General features: G+C 37.9%; 1 protein-coding gene across 2 annotated transcripts in view; it reads right to left on the bottom strand.

Annotated features, from left to right (window-relative positions):
* PTPRC (protein tyrosine phosphatase receptor type C) overlaps positions 1-18,770 on the bottom strand; it is a 60,121-nt gene extending 41,351 nt beyond the window's left edge. For both annotated transcript variants that reach the window (XM_031054764.2, XM_031054763.2), the window contains exons 1-2: positions 18,728-18,770; positions 18,525-18,642 (exon numbers count right to left, since the gene is read on the bottom strand). In XM_031054764.2, coding sequence (XP_030910624.1) covers positions 18,525-18,591 — 67 coding nt within the window. In that variant the 5' untranslated portion in view covers positions 18,592-18,642; positions 18,728-18,770. The remainder of the gene's footprint in view (positions 1-18,524; positions 18,643-18,727) is intronic.
* Between the last annotated feature and the right edge of the window lie 523 nt (positions 18,771-19,293).

Below are 19,293 nucleotides of genomic sequence, written 5' to 3' on the forward strand. Positions count from 1 at the left end.
CCATCATGGATGATTGGGAAACTGGCTGTAGTGGAGGAGATGGCTCTGCAGAGGTGAGTGGCTGATGACCGAGTGGGATCCCACTGCCCTTGGTATCATGGGGAGCTTCTCAAATTAGACCAATTACAGTCTGTTTGACCATGGCTTTCTCTCTGTGAATAAGGGTCTACATTACATGAGGAATGTGGGACTCTTGCCAGGGCATCTGCTTTTCAGCCAGGAGTGCAGGTGTTTTTTACTTGCTTAAAGGTACACAAGGCTAAAACATCTTAACCACCAAGTATGTTTTGGTTTCCAGTTTTAAGTTATTGACAGTTGCTAATTAAAGTAATCTTTTGCCTCATCAATGTTAATGAGCTTTGGCACTGTGCTACAAAATGTGGTTGTAAAAATCCTGCTTCTGCAGGTAGTTGTGTTATTTCTCAATCAGGGGCCTCTCTGTCTTCCTTTGCTGCACCCTGAAGTCATGTCCCTTGGGGCTATGAGTCATTACAGTTAATCAGTCACATGGTTAAACTCCCACTTCAGAATAATTCAACTTCAGTTTAGATTTGAGTGGCTTAACCATGGCAGGGTGTTCCCATTGTCTTGTTAAGCTTCTGCCTTTGGACTTTAGAACACAAAACTGAGAGGTCAGCTTTAGTTTCACTTACTGGGCTTGGCAGAGATAGAGATATCACATAAAATGAATAAAACCCACTGCAATCCACCACTTCGCTAGGAAAGGACAGAAGAATTATTTGAACACCTAAAATATAACCAAACTGTTGTCAAATGCGTTTGGTCTACAGTAGTAATTTCATCCAGAGAAATACCTTCTTGTGTTCTTTCCCAGGCTCTGCATTAATGCTGACAAACAGCTTACGATGCAGTGCTGATACATCCATGGGCTAAGAGAAGGGACTGGGCCTAGCTGCAGGTCCTGCAGGGCTTCACCACTTCCTGACCATGCACCAGACAATGCTACCCTGCTGGGAAGCCTCAAATTGCAAAAGTCGTACGCGGTTGGCTACTGCTTGCTTTTGTTTTTTGTCTTTACACAGCCCTCTCTACCCGCCCCCTCCCCCTCCATGGTTAGAAGTTCCTGATTCTCTGCTGCTTCTGAAGCAGTATCAGCAGTCTGACTCTAAACTGGTCCCGTGTTGAAGGGGCTGATCTGTTCCTGTCTCTGTTCATTATCTTATCATTCTGCATCTGCTTATGTCACGGTCCATGACTCTGATCATGACTTCACAGCACAAATGTCCTCATCTAAAAGATACGTGCAGTCTCCATAGCCTAAACACTGACCCATTCTTACACCAGAGTTTTACTATGAACTTGCAGTTGCTTCAGAACTGCCACCTAATTTGCTTATTTTAGGATGCCTTGGCATTTGATATCTCTAATTCTGAGATTCACAGATTACAAGATTAAAGAGATTAGTTCAGCATTCTACAGAGATAGTAATTTAGATCTGGTTGCCCAACAAACCTGTGACATGTGACCATGGCACTGTGTTTATCTTCCTAGTATTGACCAGATTTCACTGAGGAAATATTGCTTGACTACAGGTAATGAGCAAACTCAATGAAAATTTATGTTTCTTTTCAGATGATAAAGAATTTCCAAAATAGATGCAGTCAGTCTCGTTCAATAATTTTTGGTAAAGTTAAATAAGAAATTAAGTTCCCACCATTATTGCTGCCAAATACAAGAATTAAAAGAAAATGTTCATTTTCACCTAGTCTACAACTCCATCTGAAATGCATTTTTATTCCAGAAATATAACCCAGTTGGATTTTTAAAAATTATTTAAAGCTGCATATTTAGCAGTTTCTGAAAAAGAATAACAGACACAGGAACTAACAGCAAATGATGATTATAGGTGTACAAGAGCTGGATTAGCTGTAAATTACAGGAACAGACTCATGTTCACCTGCAAGACTAATATGGCAAACAAGCATCCAGAGCTGGTTTTTGCTGTTCTTCTGACACCACCAGGAAGAGACTGAGTTTCATCACCAGAAGATTTAATTCACAAGATACACTTTGCAACTGTACACAGTATAAGGTAAATCAAGCATAACTAGTCAAGCATTCTGCTGTTTTAACAGCATTTCAAACTAATGGACTTCTTTCAATTTCTGGGTAAATGGCAGCCTGCAAGAACTATATGGTGTCACAGGATGTGGGTGCCTTAATTTTATCTCCACTTTGCAGAGCACTGGTCTGTACTTAGCAAACCAGCTCTAAGCTTGCATTGTAAGCAAACGCTTTCTCATTCCCATTGCCTGTCAACCCGCAAATGAGTAAACTTCCTCAACTGAGGTAAGGCAGCAACAGTAGCAATGTACAAAAATATTAACATGTCAGCCTACATAATTTTAAAAATTTTTGCAATACTAAACTACCAGAAAGTGTAGTTGCCCTAATGCATCACCTTTCATTTTTAGCATGCTTCTTCAGTTACAAAGCACCACACAAAGCAGCCTCTACAATGACACAAGCCTCGCAGTACATCACAGGATGAAACAATTATCTAAGAAATAAGATTGATTGTAGTTTATCTTCCATGAGCATTACACTGTATACAGAAGATCCAGTGACTGTCCTAGATCAGGATGATCTGAGGTGCCCAGTACAAACATCCAAAATATTTTTCCTTTTCTAGCTCTGTTATTGCTATTTCAGGTATCATTTAACTACTGAAGGTTCATTGAACTGAAGTCCAAAGAGTCACCTTTAAAAACATAATTACTGTAGCAACACTGACTACCTCAATAGAAACCGATGCTTAGGGAGTTGGTTTCTATTTTTATTGCAAGTTCACACTTGTAAGTCCTTCAAGAACTTTTGGGTGAATTCCACATCATTCCGCTCTGAAGATTACTTCCTGAAAACATCTTCTACAAGCTTTATGCATAGTTCTTTCCTATCTAGCATCAAGATAAAAAAGAGGCAATGGGTCACACCTCTTTCCCACTGCTCACAGTAGCAAACACCCTGTGCTGTTAAACTGCCATGCCCCCTTTCCCACACCACTAACAGACTGTAGCCAACTCTGGTTTCTGACATTGCCTTACAACTTCATGCAGTGAACAGGAATCTCTCTGGGGCCAACTTCATGAAAACTTTGTAAAAAGGGACCTTTAGTCTTCTGTTTCATTGCTCCTATTAGTTTTTCACAATATAGCAGACCCACTGAGTTATTCATAGCTTTTCTCATATGCTAGAATCAATTGTTATTTTATTACAGTTTATGTTATTTCCTGAACTAATTTCTTCTTCATTTTGGTAATAATTACTTTGACTTTTACATGTGGCAGTTGATAATATCTTTAGTTAGTATCACTTCAGATGGATTTCCAGCTTCAGAAGAAAACCTCTAGTATCTAAACACACACTCGTAAGCCAGCTTTTATTTTTCTCTCTGGCTTTACAGCTCCCTCTCCTTTTAGGCTCAGGCACACACTTGCACAGTGTGTTAACACAATTTCCTTACAGGTTCTAGTATTTCAGTTAATTTTTTTTATATTTTCTTTCAGTTCATTCTAAAATGCTTTATCCTAGTGCCAACTTCCAAACACCACTTGTCCCAGAGAACACTAGTGCTTATATTCTGCAGAAATAGCACTGGGGATTTCAGGGGAGATGTAACTTTCACTGTTTAAAATATACCTAGAAGATACCATATTTCTTTGCAAGACATTGCACTTATGTAACATCCTCACATCTCTCACTTTCTAATACCAATTGCCCACAGATTTATATAAGACTAACTCAAAATACCTAGTTATAAGATAGGAGCTCTTCATGGTAAGTCTCTACCAATGTCTTAAACTGTGCAAGTCCTTTGGTCAGGTATAGTGGAAGCTTAATGCAATCGAGTGAATTACGTTTGCTTATTTGTATGCCCATTTTCCAGTCTAACTTAGTAGTATTTGCAGTGAGACTCTACGAATTCATGCCTTGTCCTCACAAAGAAAAATTTGATTACTGTGCACTTCCAAAGTACTAAGAACAGAGAAGGATTTTTCAGGCCAATTTTAAAACTGATGGACGTAAAAACAAATTACTGCACCTGTACATTGTTACCTGTGGATTTCTTAAAGTAGAATATGTTCTCTGTAAAAAAGTATCACAACATGACATTAAACTAAGTCCCTATTGAAAAAGTGGTGATTCACTGCAACGAGAGCAATGCAATCACTGTAAAAACTATACATTGCCTAACAGGTTTGGACACAGTGTGGTAAGAGGCATCCAAGTAGACTCAGATTTCACCCTTACGCATTGATAGAAATGGATGACTACCTCTATACCAACAAACCTGTAAACACTTCCAAGGTGACAGGTCCAGATTAAGCATACAGACAACAAAGGGGAAGCACCCCCATTTGCCATACTCTGGTTACTACATGAAGGAAGCCTAAACATGCAGGAGGGAAGGGAGCAACAACATGTGCCAGGATGTCTCTCAGGATGTCCAGAGGGCCAAGGCTGTGCTGGACAGCTTAGAGCATATTACTACCTGAAGAAGAGACCCAGTCGAAGATGTTTACACCTGGGCATTTCACATCTTCCTTATAAATTTTTTTTTTATTTCGTAACTTGCATTATGAAGCTTTTAAAAAAGATTCCTATTGAAGCAGTTTCTTTAAATATTATAAAACCCCACAATCAAACAAACAAATAATTCTGTCTGCTTAAGAGAATTACAAAAATTAAGAACAGTAGAAAAAAAAAATCAGTTGATTTCAATGAAATTGCCCTGATAGAAAGATCATAAATGCCATTGAAAATAAGGGTTCATACCATGGATTAAACATATATAGGGAAATACAGACAGTTCATTCTGATAGATTACTAGTCTGCTCGCACTACAAAGTGCTACGGACTTGGATGTGACCTTGAAACACCTGTGGCATTGGGTTTTGCAGAAGATGTACAACCCATGCATCTCCAGAGAATCCTTTGACTCCCCCACATCTGGAGTATCTGTACTGTATGATGTTTAAACCTCATGGTTGGGTTTTTTTTTTCATTGTAGCACGCAGATAACTCCTGTCTAAGTTAAGAAACTCTAAGGAAACTTTTCTACTTCCTCTATTTTCCTTATAGCATGGCTTCACCTATGGAAAATGCATGAGCTGGTCTAATGCTCACCAATTTGATCATTATATTAATAAATGCATCAAAAGCAATATTAAAGATTTTAAACATTGAATACTTAACTAATATTAAATCTAATTATTTTTAGGAAAGAATCATCAAAAAACTAAAATCCAGAAAGGATTTTGAATATTGTAACAACAGCAGGCATATGAAAAGCAAGTGTACCACAAAGATAATGAGCAGAGAGAGCAAGCTAGGATCTATTTGCAGTCTGGTTTCTTCTCCAGCAACTGCATTGTGAAGCTTCTAAATGGAACCTGCAGACAAGAAACCAACATCCAACACTTCAAATGCTCAGCGTCACACACTTTCAGTCATTCCCAGCATTCTTTATTATGAGTTAAATCTCCTGTCTCACTATGAGAAGTCATGGGGATTTGGTTTTGAGTTTGTTTTTTAGCTAAAAGCTTTGAAGCACTTCTTTTTCTGAAATGTGGCATTACAATGAATTTCATGACAGATCATTTCCCTAACGATCACATTTCCTGTAGTGAGTCTTCTCATCTGCCTCTATGACTGCATCAGCACTGCAACCCCACGCACTCTGCAACACCTTCCAGCTCCAGTGAAAATGCTATTATATGTGCACAGACTGAAACAGGACTCAAAGAGATATATCACTCTGACCTAGGACATAGACTCGGAGTCTGCATCACAAGCACAGCTGAACTGTTTTGATTTTTGATTTCTTTTACAAGGAGAGTAGATTGTAACTTTCACAGAAATCTGCCTCATTAAGGCCTATTGTTGTAGTCCTGACCATCTTAATTCTCATTTGCATTTGTCTCCTGCGGTACCACAGTATATAGAGATCATAAAATTAAATGCAGCTGCTAAATGTATTGACCCCTGATACAAAATTACTAGTGCATTATTTCCCTGCTCTTGATTTACTCTTGCTCATACTCCAGAACATCTGAAAGGTGCTACCCTATGGCCTACTCTAACTGCCCAAGCAATCCTTTTATTTGTGCTTCAATCTGATCCCCCTGCCTGGATGTAGGCAGAAATTTTCTTTTGAACATGACAGAAATCTTCTCCCAGGAAGAGGGATTAATACCTTCATGTCTTCCTCCACTAACCTTCGCTGAACATCAGATTAAGTTCTTATGTCCACCCATTGGTAGGCTGACAAGTACATTACAAAGAAGTTTAACAGGTTTCTGCAACTAGCTGAGGTGATATACAGGCCTCCTACCACTTTGCTGAATGACTAACAGGATTCGCTAAATGAATAGTTTATTGTTCACAATAATCAATGTTATATTCTCCTCATGTTGCATTGTTCAGTATTGACTGATATTATTGATATTACATCCTTTATGAAATAAGTCACAACCAACCAACTAAAAAGTTTGAATTTAAAAATGCTCCTTCTGTCTTCATTTCTCTTCTTTTTTTTTTTTTTTTTTTCTTTTTACTCTGCAAAAGTTCCACAGTATTTTTCATGCTTAACAACTTTTCAGGTGATCTTTTAGAAATCACCTCTCTGGATCTGTTTCCATTTACCCTGGGAATAATGACTTTTCTTTACTAAAGTGTTTTGAGCTCTTTTACAACAAGATATTTATGAAGGTGCACTGATATGCATTTACGAAGCAGAAATATTTTATATTAGCTCTACAAGGTGACAATTTGCTCTGATGAACATGTGTCCCAAGGCTCTTTTCTTTTGCATTTCCCTTAAGCGCTAATGTTTAGCAGCACTTACTAAATAAACACATGGTCTGATTTCCACAAATACTTTTGCCTGTAATAACACATATATTTTGCAAGATAATGTTCCATGAATTAAAAATGTTCCATGGTTGTTTTAAGGGAATTATATTTCTTTGTTTCACCAAGAAGATGTATTTTCTCAGGCAAAACTCTCACAACATAGTCTGAAAGCTTCTACAGATAAGAACTTTTTGAAGGGACACTACAATCATTTCTACAGTGCAGTTCTAAGATACAAATGAGATGCCTTCCTGACCGGAAAAATTATGTATTTTCTTAACTAGATATTACTTCTTCCCCCTGCATTCGTTCTACATGATACGCTTACTCCCCAGAGAAGGGAGGCATTCTCAGCCACTTCTCTGAGACAGAATTCCTCTCCTCCCTTTTAAGAATTGCCTTTAGTCTTTGTTATAAATGGAAGAATGCTAGTATTCTGCCTACACTTCCTGGAAACTCAGCCTGGGCCCATGTATCTGCTTTTATCAAAATATCCATCAAAGGTCAGGTAATTTTCCACACTCATCTAGAGACAAAGATGCTACCTATCTTGATGAATCAATGCAAGAGTGCTTCTCCCTCAAAATGAGTCAGATATAATCACTAAGAAAGTGAAGGACATTATTTCCATAACTATAAGTGTGCTCGGAATTACAATCTTACCCAATTCCACAGCTTCTTCCACTGTGGGCCTTCATTCCAGCTCTTCCCTGGCTTTGGAGTTGGTGACAGAAGACAAGGGACCAAACAGCAAGTCAGTCAGAAGTGAGCTAAGCTCTGCACTAGTTCTGTCTGCTGTCAAAAAGTATGAGGTCAATTAGAGAGCATGAGGCACCAAATGCTAGTTTAAAAAAATAAAAGAGTTTTCTTCATGCTACCACTGAAGAAATGCTGGAGATATTAGGTTTTCATCCTTTTTAATCCATTTTCTCTTAAACCAGTTTCATTGTACTTCATCTGACATTCCGGGGTAGCAATAGGTGTATCATCACATCCTGACTCCCTCTCGCACAGCACTGATCTTTGCCCATTTGGCTCTTTCCGCATGTTAACTCTTATAACTACTAGAAAATTTCACTGAAGATGCCAATTGCATCCACTAACACCATAAAGATCTGACAACAACCATAAATTAGAAGACTTATCACTCTATCAACCATTGCACTGCTTTTCAAAGACTACCAAAAAGATCTTCAGTGATTTTTTAAAAAGGATGTGGGGTTATGTACCTGTTTCCTGCTACCTGCGGTTGCTCACTGTCACAAGGACAAGCTGACATAACAGACAGAGCTCAGATTTTACAAAAAGACAGTTATGATTAAGAACATATACAGAAAAACATCCTTAAATAGTTATTACACAATACATCAGCTTCATTCAAGACTACTCACAGATATACCTTATCATCAACTACTGTAGTAACAGACACAGCTATTCCAAACCCTTAGCATTTCACAACAAAATCCTTTCAGTCAAACTTGCAGCCACCTAGAAACCAAGTTCTTACGACCCTGAACTACAACCCAGCAAATTAATCACAACCAATTTAAAAAAAAAAAAAAAAAAAAGAAAAAAAAAAACCCTGTAAAGTTCAATAAATATTTCAAAAAATATTCTATACTGTAACGTGGATCCAGGTCACACTTGAATTAATTGCAAACAATTCCAAGAGCTTGTGTCTACACAGTTCATCTGATATTCAGGAAACATGATGTCATCCTATGCAACCCTGAAGATAAGTTCCATATTTCTTTCTCCTTGCTTTTTTTTCAAGAGAAAAGAGTTACAGCATGATTTTTTCCCCCCCTTAGTCTAAATAAACCTGTTATGTCAATTACAGGTCAAAATCAATTTATTATTGTTATTACTATTTATGAGCACTTAGATATGAACATGCGGAAAGCAACATAAAAATTCTCTGAAATGAACAGAATGTGGTCCCTCTCTTTCATATACAGATGCTGTTCAAGTTAGGCCATCTCCTGTGAATAGACTATCTGCTACAATACTTAAAAATCAGAGGGGTGAGATTATGTGCTCTCCCATACAAGAGTGAATGTGTGTGTGTGTTTGTAACACATTATCTACACATTCTTGTTTGTTTACTGTATTTCACTCACTGCTGAGAGAATGTAATATGTTAATGAAAGGTTTAAACAGCTGGAGAAAATAATAATTGCAATTAAATATAGTACCTTTGTATGTGACCTGATCTTTTATTTTTTTTTTTATAGTGAGAAAGGAGCTTTGGACCACTCTAGAGTTTTTACCTGCAGCACTTATAGTTTTAAGAGTTGTCTTCCAGAAACATGCGCATCAGTTGCTGTCACGTAAAGAAGTTATAACAACGAAATGCGAGACCTGCAATACATGGACCTATGTAGAAGAGTTTATTTTCGATCCAGAAAATAATTTATTCAGTTTATGCTGCTTTGAATGAGATGTTGCATGTCCCTTTCTCAGAAAAGTAAATAAATAGCACAGGAGATTATGCAAGCTCTTTGGCTGGGCACATATGCTACTGCTACTTTTTCCCTGATATGTCTTTCCTCTTGTCTCTATACCATTCCTTTTTAAGAAATATCTACACACAGCTCCTTCCTGACTTTCCAAGCCTTTAGTATTCATAACTTCATAAAAATTTTCAGCAGCTGCACCCTCCTATCATTCACATCACCTCAGTGATGAGCACAGGAAGGCCTTCTGAAAATTTCATCAGTTTCTTCTACGAAAAAACAGTTCTCATGTGTTTTGGAGCTTACAGGCAAATCTAGGGATGTCTCCTCCAAACAGCTTTCTCAAGGCAGCTCACAGGAAAACAGAACTTTGAGTCTAAATACCTCCAATATGTAAAAAAATACTAAAGGTGGACTTTATTTTCCTGTTCTAATATAAAGCCAAAGAAAATTCAAAACACTCTAAAAAGACCACAAAGATAAAATAAACCCTGTAAGACACATGAAAGCCTTTTCAGACTTTCCACTGACGTCACCACTGAGGTGAGACTTGGGTGAGCAGCAATTCTGTTACAAAGAGAAACAGAGAGCATAAACTGACAAGAGAGCAGCCGAAAATGCCATAACTGACATGTTCTGTGTTATTAAAATGTCCTCATTGCTCAATTAAGAGAGTTTTTTTAGAAGCTGTGGTTTGCAAACAATCCTTCCCTTGCCATTTAAGGCATGCTCCTGCATGACAACACACTTGTTGACATCTCTGGAGCAGAATCACTTCCACACTGCAAATGGCTCTCCCCCCAACACTGACATATAACCTTAAACCAGCTACTGCGCCATATGCTTGCCCGTTTATTCAGGGTGGTGCAAAACTGCATTTTATCAGATCTGTTAACCCAGGATTAATCACAGAATTGAAAAAAAAAAAAAAGAAAAGCTTTTTCATTAGGTTTTGGAATAATCTGATCCTCAAATCTCAGAATTTTCCTGGAATCTTTTCTCCTGAACTCTTCTGTGATTTCTAGAGAACTTAATACATCCTGTGTTGATTCAAAAGGCATATGTAGGCAAGATTTCCATACAGTATGCCTCTATAAATCTTACTGCATATAGAAACTTATCTATTCTCTCACTTAAAAATCCTCATGGCCAAACTGACCAATCTTCAGAAAAGTATAAAGTACTAAATTCAGGAGGCCAAACATCATTGGATTTTATGCAAGTTCCACCTATAAATATAATGAAACTTTGAAGTATCACAAAACCTTGATCCATTAATATCAAGGATAAATAACTCTTTACAGATCTCACATTCATCTCCTTGAAATGCCTCCCTTGCATTCAGCACCATTCCACTATAAACCTTCTAAACTGTATGTAAATTGACACCATGTTAAGCTGTTATTATTCCTGATGTTTCTTGTTATTATTCCTGATATTTCTTAAGAGTGAGAAGCCACACTGGGTGGCTCTCAGAAACATTTGTTTGTAAGTCATTTTCTTAACAGACTAAGACAGCAAAATCAGAAGTGATGCTAAATTATACTAAAGCATATTTCTTACCACCATTTCACATTTTTCCCTCAAACCTCAACCACATTTCATACTTCAGACTAACAAACTAGACTGCAGGTGTGTGGAGGATGTAGAAAAGTCTTTCAGTTCTGTTGAGACAACACAGTTGAGGACAGAAGCATTAATGAAACTGCAAACAAGGCCAAGTCTTTTTGTGCATTTATTGGGCAGCCACTTATTGGGCAGTTAAACTTCCACTCATACACAGATACATGGCACAGGCATGCACATTCACACATATTATTTGCGGATGAGGGAACTTACATATCATTTTCAAGAGACTTAGTGCAATATTCTCTCACTGCCATAAGGGACCAAATAGATAATTTTAAATACATATGCTTCATTATAATTTATTTTTTCCAAGAAAGAGTGATATGAATGAAGAAATCCTTCATACTCTATCCAAAACTCTTAAAAACCAAAAGATTTCTCTAAGGTGAAGATGTATGTGATTCTGCATTAATTTTTGACATTGTAAGTCTATTTCAAGATTAAATAAATTGCTGCAGTAGCAGCACTGATCATCTTTCCTTAGGCCAGTACATAATTTTAAATCATATGCTGACAAAGTCAGCTTGGCCCACATTTCTCCAGAACTGTTGGTCAATATTTATAAATGCTATCACTAAGATGCCTAAACCACCCAATTTACTATACAGGCTCACTACTATATTTATACCCTCAAGTGTGGACAGTGCTTTGTAACATGAAGCTTTTCACAGCTATAGTCCATTAAGCACACCTTCTCATTTCATCCACATATCATGGAAGCCAAAAGCTGGCAGTCCTGTTCTTGTGCCTCACAAGGATGCAACCAACTTCAGTTATTTCATGCTATGTTGGTTTAAACAGAGGCTACATTTGACATGATCATGTTTTATAGAATTTCAGATTTGCTGAAGTTAAGCACAGTATGGGTTGTTCTTACTTAGCACTAAAGTATCAGCTCCCCATTGACAACACCTGTGCTTTAGCACTGAGAACAAGGTAGAACTGTAAGTCACTTGTTTCATAGTTTTTATTTTCTTTACTCAGCTACACTATTTATACTTTAATACACAACCAGTTCCTTCAGATTAACCTGTAGCAGTTTGCAGGTTGCAAAAGAGAAACATCCCTCAGAATACATAAGGAATTATGATTCTACATTCTGCAACAAGGTAGGCAAGCATTACTACCTTCAACTTAACAAATTATGAAACTGAGGTCTGGAGAAATGAAAATGACTTAACATGTCACACCATGGGTTTCTGAGACAGGCTAGACTGCAGCTGACATCTGTGTCTAAGATTTTATTCTAGAAACTTGACTATGCTCTGCCATTTATCTTATGCTTTTTTCCACTCACATGTCTTAACTCACAAGCATCCAGAAACAGTTCAGAGACTAATACTATCTTAAATATTCTAGTCACAGCTTCTGCAAAATATATGAAAACCTGGAAAGGCTTTACTAGCCATATATTTTTGTACCATCTTAGGCAAGGCTCTGTATTGTACTATATTTCCCCAAGTTTAAAATCTTTCAGTTCATATAGGTCATAGATGCTTCATTTAATGAACTACTATTTCCTTATATGTTGTACAGAAAGCTTCATTGTATGGCTTCATTTTTCTATTAGACAGCTAGTTTGATTATTTCTCTCTTTGTCAGGAAAAGAATGTATGTCAAAAGGAAATTAAAAATATTGCTCCATGGAGTCTACATTTTTGCAACAACAAAAAATGTCATTCACACACAACAAAAGATACCTCTAGAGTTCTGTGCAGGGCAGTGGGATTATGAATGAAGAACAGACAGATTGTAAGAGAAGTCTTTGAAATCAGGGAATAGAAAGCTACGCTAGCTGAGAAGGCACTGGCACAGTGGGAATAACTGGAAGAAAAGTACTGCAAAGTAGTGGTATAAAAGAAAAGAAGTAGATTCTGTTAGCTATACAATGCTATGGATAATATAAGCTGGCATGAAATGCTCACAGCTAGTTTCTAAAATCCTGGCACTATAGCCCCCAAACTGCTTTACTTGGAAGGGAAAGCAGCCTGAAATAGGAAAAGTGCAGTAGCAGTTACTGAAACACCAGTAGAACAAGATCTGTTTGCAAGTGTATGCATACCCTGGAAATGCATCAGGAGACACAGTACGAGAGTCTGAGAGAATCACAGCACAAGAATCTGAGTAAAGTTGCAGGGGAAAAAAACCAGCTACCACAACTGAATGTTATTTTAATCTTGATATTTACAGGAGGAAGTCAGAATTTTACCACTTTAAAACTTATTACCATCTTTTGCACAGAAGTGTGTCAGAGCCTATCCTGCACTTTGAGGAGAGCAAATTATTCCCCTCAAAATGTATTGGATGTTCTGCACTTCATAGCTTGCCTGAAAGAAACAACTGCTTCATTTCTAGTTATATACAATTAAAGATGATTAAATGTGAACACTGAACATCTCCACACAATGCAGAAAGCAGCAAAGGTCTGGTGCAATCACTGTCCCACAGACAGTGCCAGCAGTCAGAGCCCCAGCAGCCAGCTCAAAAGGGCATGTCTGTCCCAGGCAGGTCACAGACATCCATTCCAGCCTTATCTAAGCTGCTACATTCCCGTAACACATGTTTTTGCTAGGGTTTGAAAGTTCACTCACAGCCATGAAAAGCTGAACTCATGCTAGCAGGCCTTGCCCAGCATGTGGCACTTTCCTGCAATGCTTCTCACTCCCCTGCTATTTTGGGTGCCATCTCTGCAGCCACCCCTGCACTGTGTTCCCCTGTGGTACTCACCCCAAGGCTGGCAGCACCAAAGGAGCACCAAAGGAAAATGACAGAAGGGCAAGACTCAGGGCAAGTCTGTACTACAAAACACAGGGCAATGCAGAGACAATCAAGCTAAATGCTGAGCAAGGCAGTTAAATGAGTATGAAGAGAAGTCAAGTCACAATAGCAGACAGTTCATTGTGGGCTAATTTGCCCTGCATTCCTGGTGGGCCAGATGTATGCTTATGAATATTAACTCTTAAAACTAGATCAGAGACGTAAACAGAGAACAGAACATTTTCATGGCCTGCTGTTCTCCTTTCCTTGCTCCCAGAATGGTACAGTACATACCAGAACACAGCTGCACAGCAAAAGAAAACAGCGTAATTTTCATGTGCTATATACAATATATTCACAATTTCAGTCTGGAGACTGACTACTTGTTTAACACATACACACACTCCCAGGGAGGCAGGCAATTTTGCAATGGGTCACAGGAGTCAGAAAAAGAGAACTTGATTCCTGATACTGGGAACATTTTGAAGTCATTTCATCGTGTTTCCTCCCCCAAATTTCTTCTGCCTTATCTCATTATATATGCAATGTTTCTCATCCACTCATTGTCAATTTCTCCTTCGGTACCTAAATATATAAATGTAAGCTCACCAAATAAAACCTGAAACTAAAGGAAGCAGTTCCAACATACCATGCCACTGAGAGCTGGACTTTCTTTAGAACTTGTCTTTGCATGGCAGTTTTGGAGCTTTAAGTCTCAGTATGTCAATATACTGATGTGAGTGAATACAGAATGACTAGCAAATATCTTTTCCATGCTATGTAAGAAAGACTCATCAGACCAGAATCATCATCTCTTGCCTTATCTGCAGTTATAACCTACATACCACATCGCCAATCCAGCCACCTGCTTGTTAGGTCTGTGCAGGTCTAGGTGAACAGGTAAAGAAGATCACATTTGGTTTAAGTCAGTAGCTAATTCTGGTCCAGAAACCATGTAGCTATGCTAGTGTGCTGCTGTGCTCTGATTAACATGTGTCTTGCTGGTGGCTTAGGTACAACATCATAATGAAACTGAATGGCTTCCACCTTAGAAGTGACTTGCATCTGGCCAGCCCAGGAAATGAGTAGGACTGCCTCTATCTCTGTGCATACACAAATTCTCTCAATTGATTTTGAATAGAGTATTGGTACTGTGCAAGATGTGAAAAGCAGGCAATTTGTTTCAAATTATTAAGGGGTCCCTGAGTGCAGGACTCTGAGGTATGTCTTCCAGAAAGCTTCAAATGCATTAAAAACAAAAAAACAAACAAACAAAAAAGTCCTAATTAGAACCTGCAGTGTGGCCTCCATAAGAAGAAAACAGAGGCAGTGCTCTGAAGCCTTCACTTCACTTTCATCTACCTTAATACCTATTCTCCTGCCAAATCAATTCCCCTAGTGCTAGTTTTGGCTGGGACAGCATTAATATTCTTCATAGTAGCTGGCATGGGGCTAAGTTTGGGATTTCACTGAAAATAGTGTTGATAATACAGAGTCATGCTCAGCATACAAAACTGGGGAAAGAAAGAGGAAGGGGAGAAGGCATTTGGAGTTATGGTATTTTCTCTTCCCAAGTAACACATGATGGGGCCCTGTTCTGGAGACAGTTGAACACCTGCCTGCCAATGGGAAATAGTGAATGAATGTCTTGTTTTGGTTGTACTTCACTAACTAAACTGTCTTTATCTCAACCAATGTGTTTTCTCACTTTTATTCTTCTGATTCTCTCCCCCATCCCACTGTGGAGGGAGGGAGTGAGCAGCTGTGTGGTCCTCAGTTGCCAGCTGGGATTAAAACACAACAGTCCTTTTTTGGCACCCAATATGGGGCTCAAAGGGTTTGAGGTAATAACAGATTTGATTGGAACGTGCTAGATCGAATTCATAGCTGTTATCGCCATTTAGGTATTACTGGACAGCCTCCTGTGCTTGCCATGGAGCTTATTTGCCTCACACTGTCCCAGCCAAAACCAGCACAGTTTGCCTGATGAAGCTTGGTACTTTTAACTTGGAAAACAAAAAAAAGCCACACCCAGAACTATCAAGCAATTATTTAGTTTCCTGAAATGAAGGAAGTGGCTCAGAAGTGGGTGAAAGCTTTTGAAAGCTGTCAAATTGCTAATATTTCTTTGGAGAGTGGGGGAGGAAGATGGATTAATGATCTAAAAAAAAAATAGTGTTTGTCCTGCAAGCATTACTCTTTCTTTTTCCTAAATGGAGGCAAGAAGGTTTTTATGAGTTCAGGTTTTGTTGGCTTTTTTTCTGGGGGATGGGCAGGGTGTTGGGTTGGTTTTCTTTGCTGTTGTGTTGGGGTTTTTTTAGTTGGGTTCTTTAGAAGTGTTTTTTTTTTCATTTGGGTCGTTTGAGGGTTTGTTGGATTGTTTTCATAAACAGGCATAGATGCATTGCATCAGGTATGTCAGGATAAGTTTTTTAATTGGGAGATCAGCTCAGATATTAGAAAGCATTCTGTTATCAGTCTTACATTAAAGATTTTAAGAAGCGCACATTTGGCAACTGAAGATTTATTAAAGCTAGCTATTCCATGTAGAGATGAAAGACTAACAAACAGTACACAAAACACCAATGAATTTAATGAGATGTTTCAGCAGTGCAAATATTTAGACGGACAGACTGGACTCCAAATTTGTTATTTACTGGTACCATACATTGGTATGTATAGGTACATCCACAAAAAACATTACTTGTGTATTTCTTACCAGGATAATCAGCTGGACACATGCCTTTTACTTGGGGGATTTACATAGTGAACAGGCCTTTGTGCAGGCTCTAGATATTCCTAAATTTTCTGTTGCTGCTTGAATTTAATTTGATGCTCTGAAAAGTGGTTTAGTGATTACAAGAAATCAGAGATGTTTTATAGGATGTCTGTGCCAGGTAGATGCCAGACACCCTTAAAATTCCTCCTGTTAGGTCCTCAAAATCACTAGGTACAATAGGCTGTTGAAGAGTAGTATTAACAATAATAACTAATGTCCCAAAGCTCACCCAACACTTACTAACGAGCGCCTGAAAATTGTTCTTGCCATAAAACCACAGCACCTTTCCCAAATGCTGCTCCACAATTAGCAAACCCCTCCCGAGAAGACCAGTCACCTGTAGCTATGGGGCAGAGAAATCTACACTACAAAGATGAAATATAAAGGTTCTGACACCCTGACAGGGGAATCAATCTCTGTGCCAAACTACATGGTGAAAACAAGGATGTGAAATTGAGTACTTGATACTACAGCATGAGGCAGTTTATTGCTTTAACCATACTAGACAAGAGTTAAAATGTTATTTCTTTGAGGCTCTTCAGTTTAGTAGTAGCATATAGAGAGGAACTGGCTAAAGCTAAACCACTGTGTGTGGACAGAGAAAATAACTATTACTTGAAATAAAATACTGCTACCCCTCTGCCTTCCGGCCCTCTCTGTTAGTTAGCATCAACTGACTGTGGAGGTGGCTGAGAGAGCAGACAGTAACCTGCCCTTTCTGGAGAAAAGGGAGCAGTGGGAAGTCTCAGAAAGACTGACAAAATGGAAAGTAGGACAGCAGATTAAAAAAAGAAAGAAAAAAATGAAAAAAATGGGGACAGGAAAAGCAAGAGATTTTGAAATTTTGTTCTTTTCCTCTACAGTACAGCATTCACTTGTTTTCTTATAGTATCCAACAGCTACCAATCAGATTTATTCAGTGCTGCCTCTCTTCAGAGACTTTGAGGACAAGAGAACTAATGCTCATGCTTCAAATGTTCTTAGCTGGTTATCAACTAAAGGGAGATCATTTTCTTGCTTACATCAGTATAAACCTGGAGTTACTATAGTGACATGATGATAGAAGCACTCATAAATTCAATTTATGTAAAAAAAAGGTTACAGCCCTGCATATAATCTGCTGCCATTTCAGAATATGTTTCAAACTACTTTTTAGGGTGAATATTACTTTAGAGAAAAGCTTTTGTGTCTGCCTCAACTATCGCAAATTATATTCACTATCAAAACTGATGGAAGGTATATATACATAGAATGCTTCATGTTCTTTTCAATAAAAGATTTTCTTACACAAAGATCCATTTTTGTCTTTATATAAAGTGTTACCTCAAAATTAATTGCTTTTCTTGCTACTCACATAATCTGTTACACCTAACATGTTTTGCAAGTTCAACCTCTTGAGCTCTATCTTTCCCTCAGAAATTTAAAAGTGACAAACTCACCTGCAGTGAGGTAATTGAGCAATTAAAAACTTTGAAGGCTCTTTAAGAAGTGTTTTTTATAAAATAAATAAATTATATTTTGAAAAAAAAAATAAAAAACACCAACTATAGAGATTAGCCTACAATGTTTAGATTTTTTTTACTAACCCCACTGCAGTAAATATCAGAATTTGAGGAAATGTAACCAGATTCTGAGATCAGGGAGTGGCTAAAATGGAAGGGAAGATTTTATTCTTCAAGTTTTAAGCACTGAAAACAAAGTACTGCATTGTGTGGTCAAACCAAATATAAGACTGTATTGAAGACGTTCATAAGCGATTTATATGTATTCTTTTTCAAATACAACTACAAATCTTTTTTTCTTTCTAAATGGTTCATAGAACTCTCATGTATGACCACGTGAAAGACATTTTAGCCTTGTGCATTATGCGTCAATCTTCTACGTTCTGATACCATTGCATACAATTGCATTCTAGTTTCTGGAAAAAAAACATTATTCCTCCACTTTGCAAAGCTTGCATTTGTTTTACTTCTACAGAGGACATTCAGAGATTAAAAGATGAGAAAGAAATATTAATTTCTACCTACCTTTGACGAAAGCATCCTGTCTCAGAAATGCAACACCGAATGCTAAGAGTTTAAGCCACAAAAACATGGTTATTTCTGGAAATCAGGCGTATCCTTATGAAACAGCATGTGTGTCTCTCTGTAAAATAAAATAAGTGTTATCTGTCTGCAAAAGAATTTTTCTTCAAACCTTGAACCAAAAAGGATAATAACTAGGCACCTACATTGCACTGCCTGCTTATCTGTGAAGGAGTTGCTTCCTCTGTTACCCCGAACTAACCACTCGCAAACTCACTATGCAGTTTAGTGATGTCAGAGACAATTACTTCTTAAAAAAAAAAAAAATTCTTTTAGTTCCAGGAAGTCAAAAGGGTTTTTCTCAAGTTGCTGCAGTAATGCTCAGCTTCCTTAATTCAAACAAAACAGGGTTTTTTCAGCTATTTCTTTTGACTGAGGAGCTAAACAAGATTTGGCAAAGATCTGGATTTAACAAAATCATTCTTCATACTCACTTTTTTATTATACACTTTCACTGAGCACCTATGTTCTGGAAGCTAACTAACGTTCTATGTTATGGATGCTTCTTAAGATTTCTGTTGAGAGAAACAAACCATCAACCAACAAAATCCTTATACTAGCAACAAGGCCTTCATAACAAGACGCATCATTGAGTGAAGTGACTGCTGATTCAACGAAAACCCTTTAAATGTGGGATATATTTCTGAATCGTTCTGCAAGGAGGCATGCAATCCTACATATAACAGTAATGCAAACAAATAGATAGAGGCAG

Source organism: Melopsittacus undulatus, chromosome 6 (assembly GCF_012275295.1).
Source record: "Melopsittacus undulatus isolate bMelUnd1 chromosome 6, bMelUnd1.mat.Z, whole genome shotgun sequence".
Classification (NCBI taxonomy): Eukaryota; Metazoa; Chordata; class Aves; order Psittaciformes; family Psittaculidae; genus Melopsittacus; species Melopsittacus undulatus.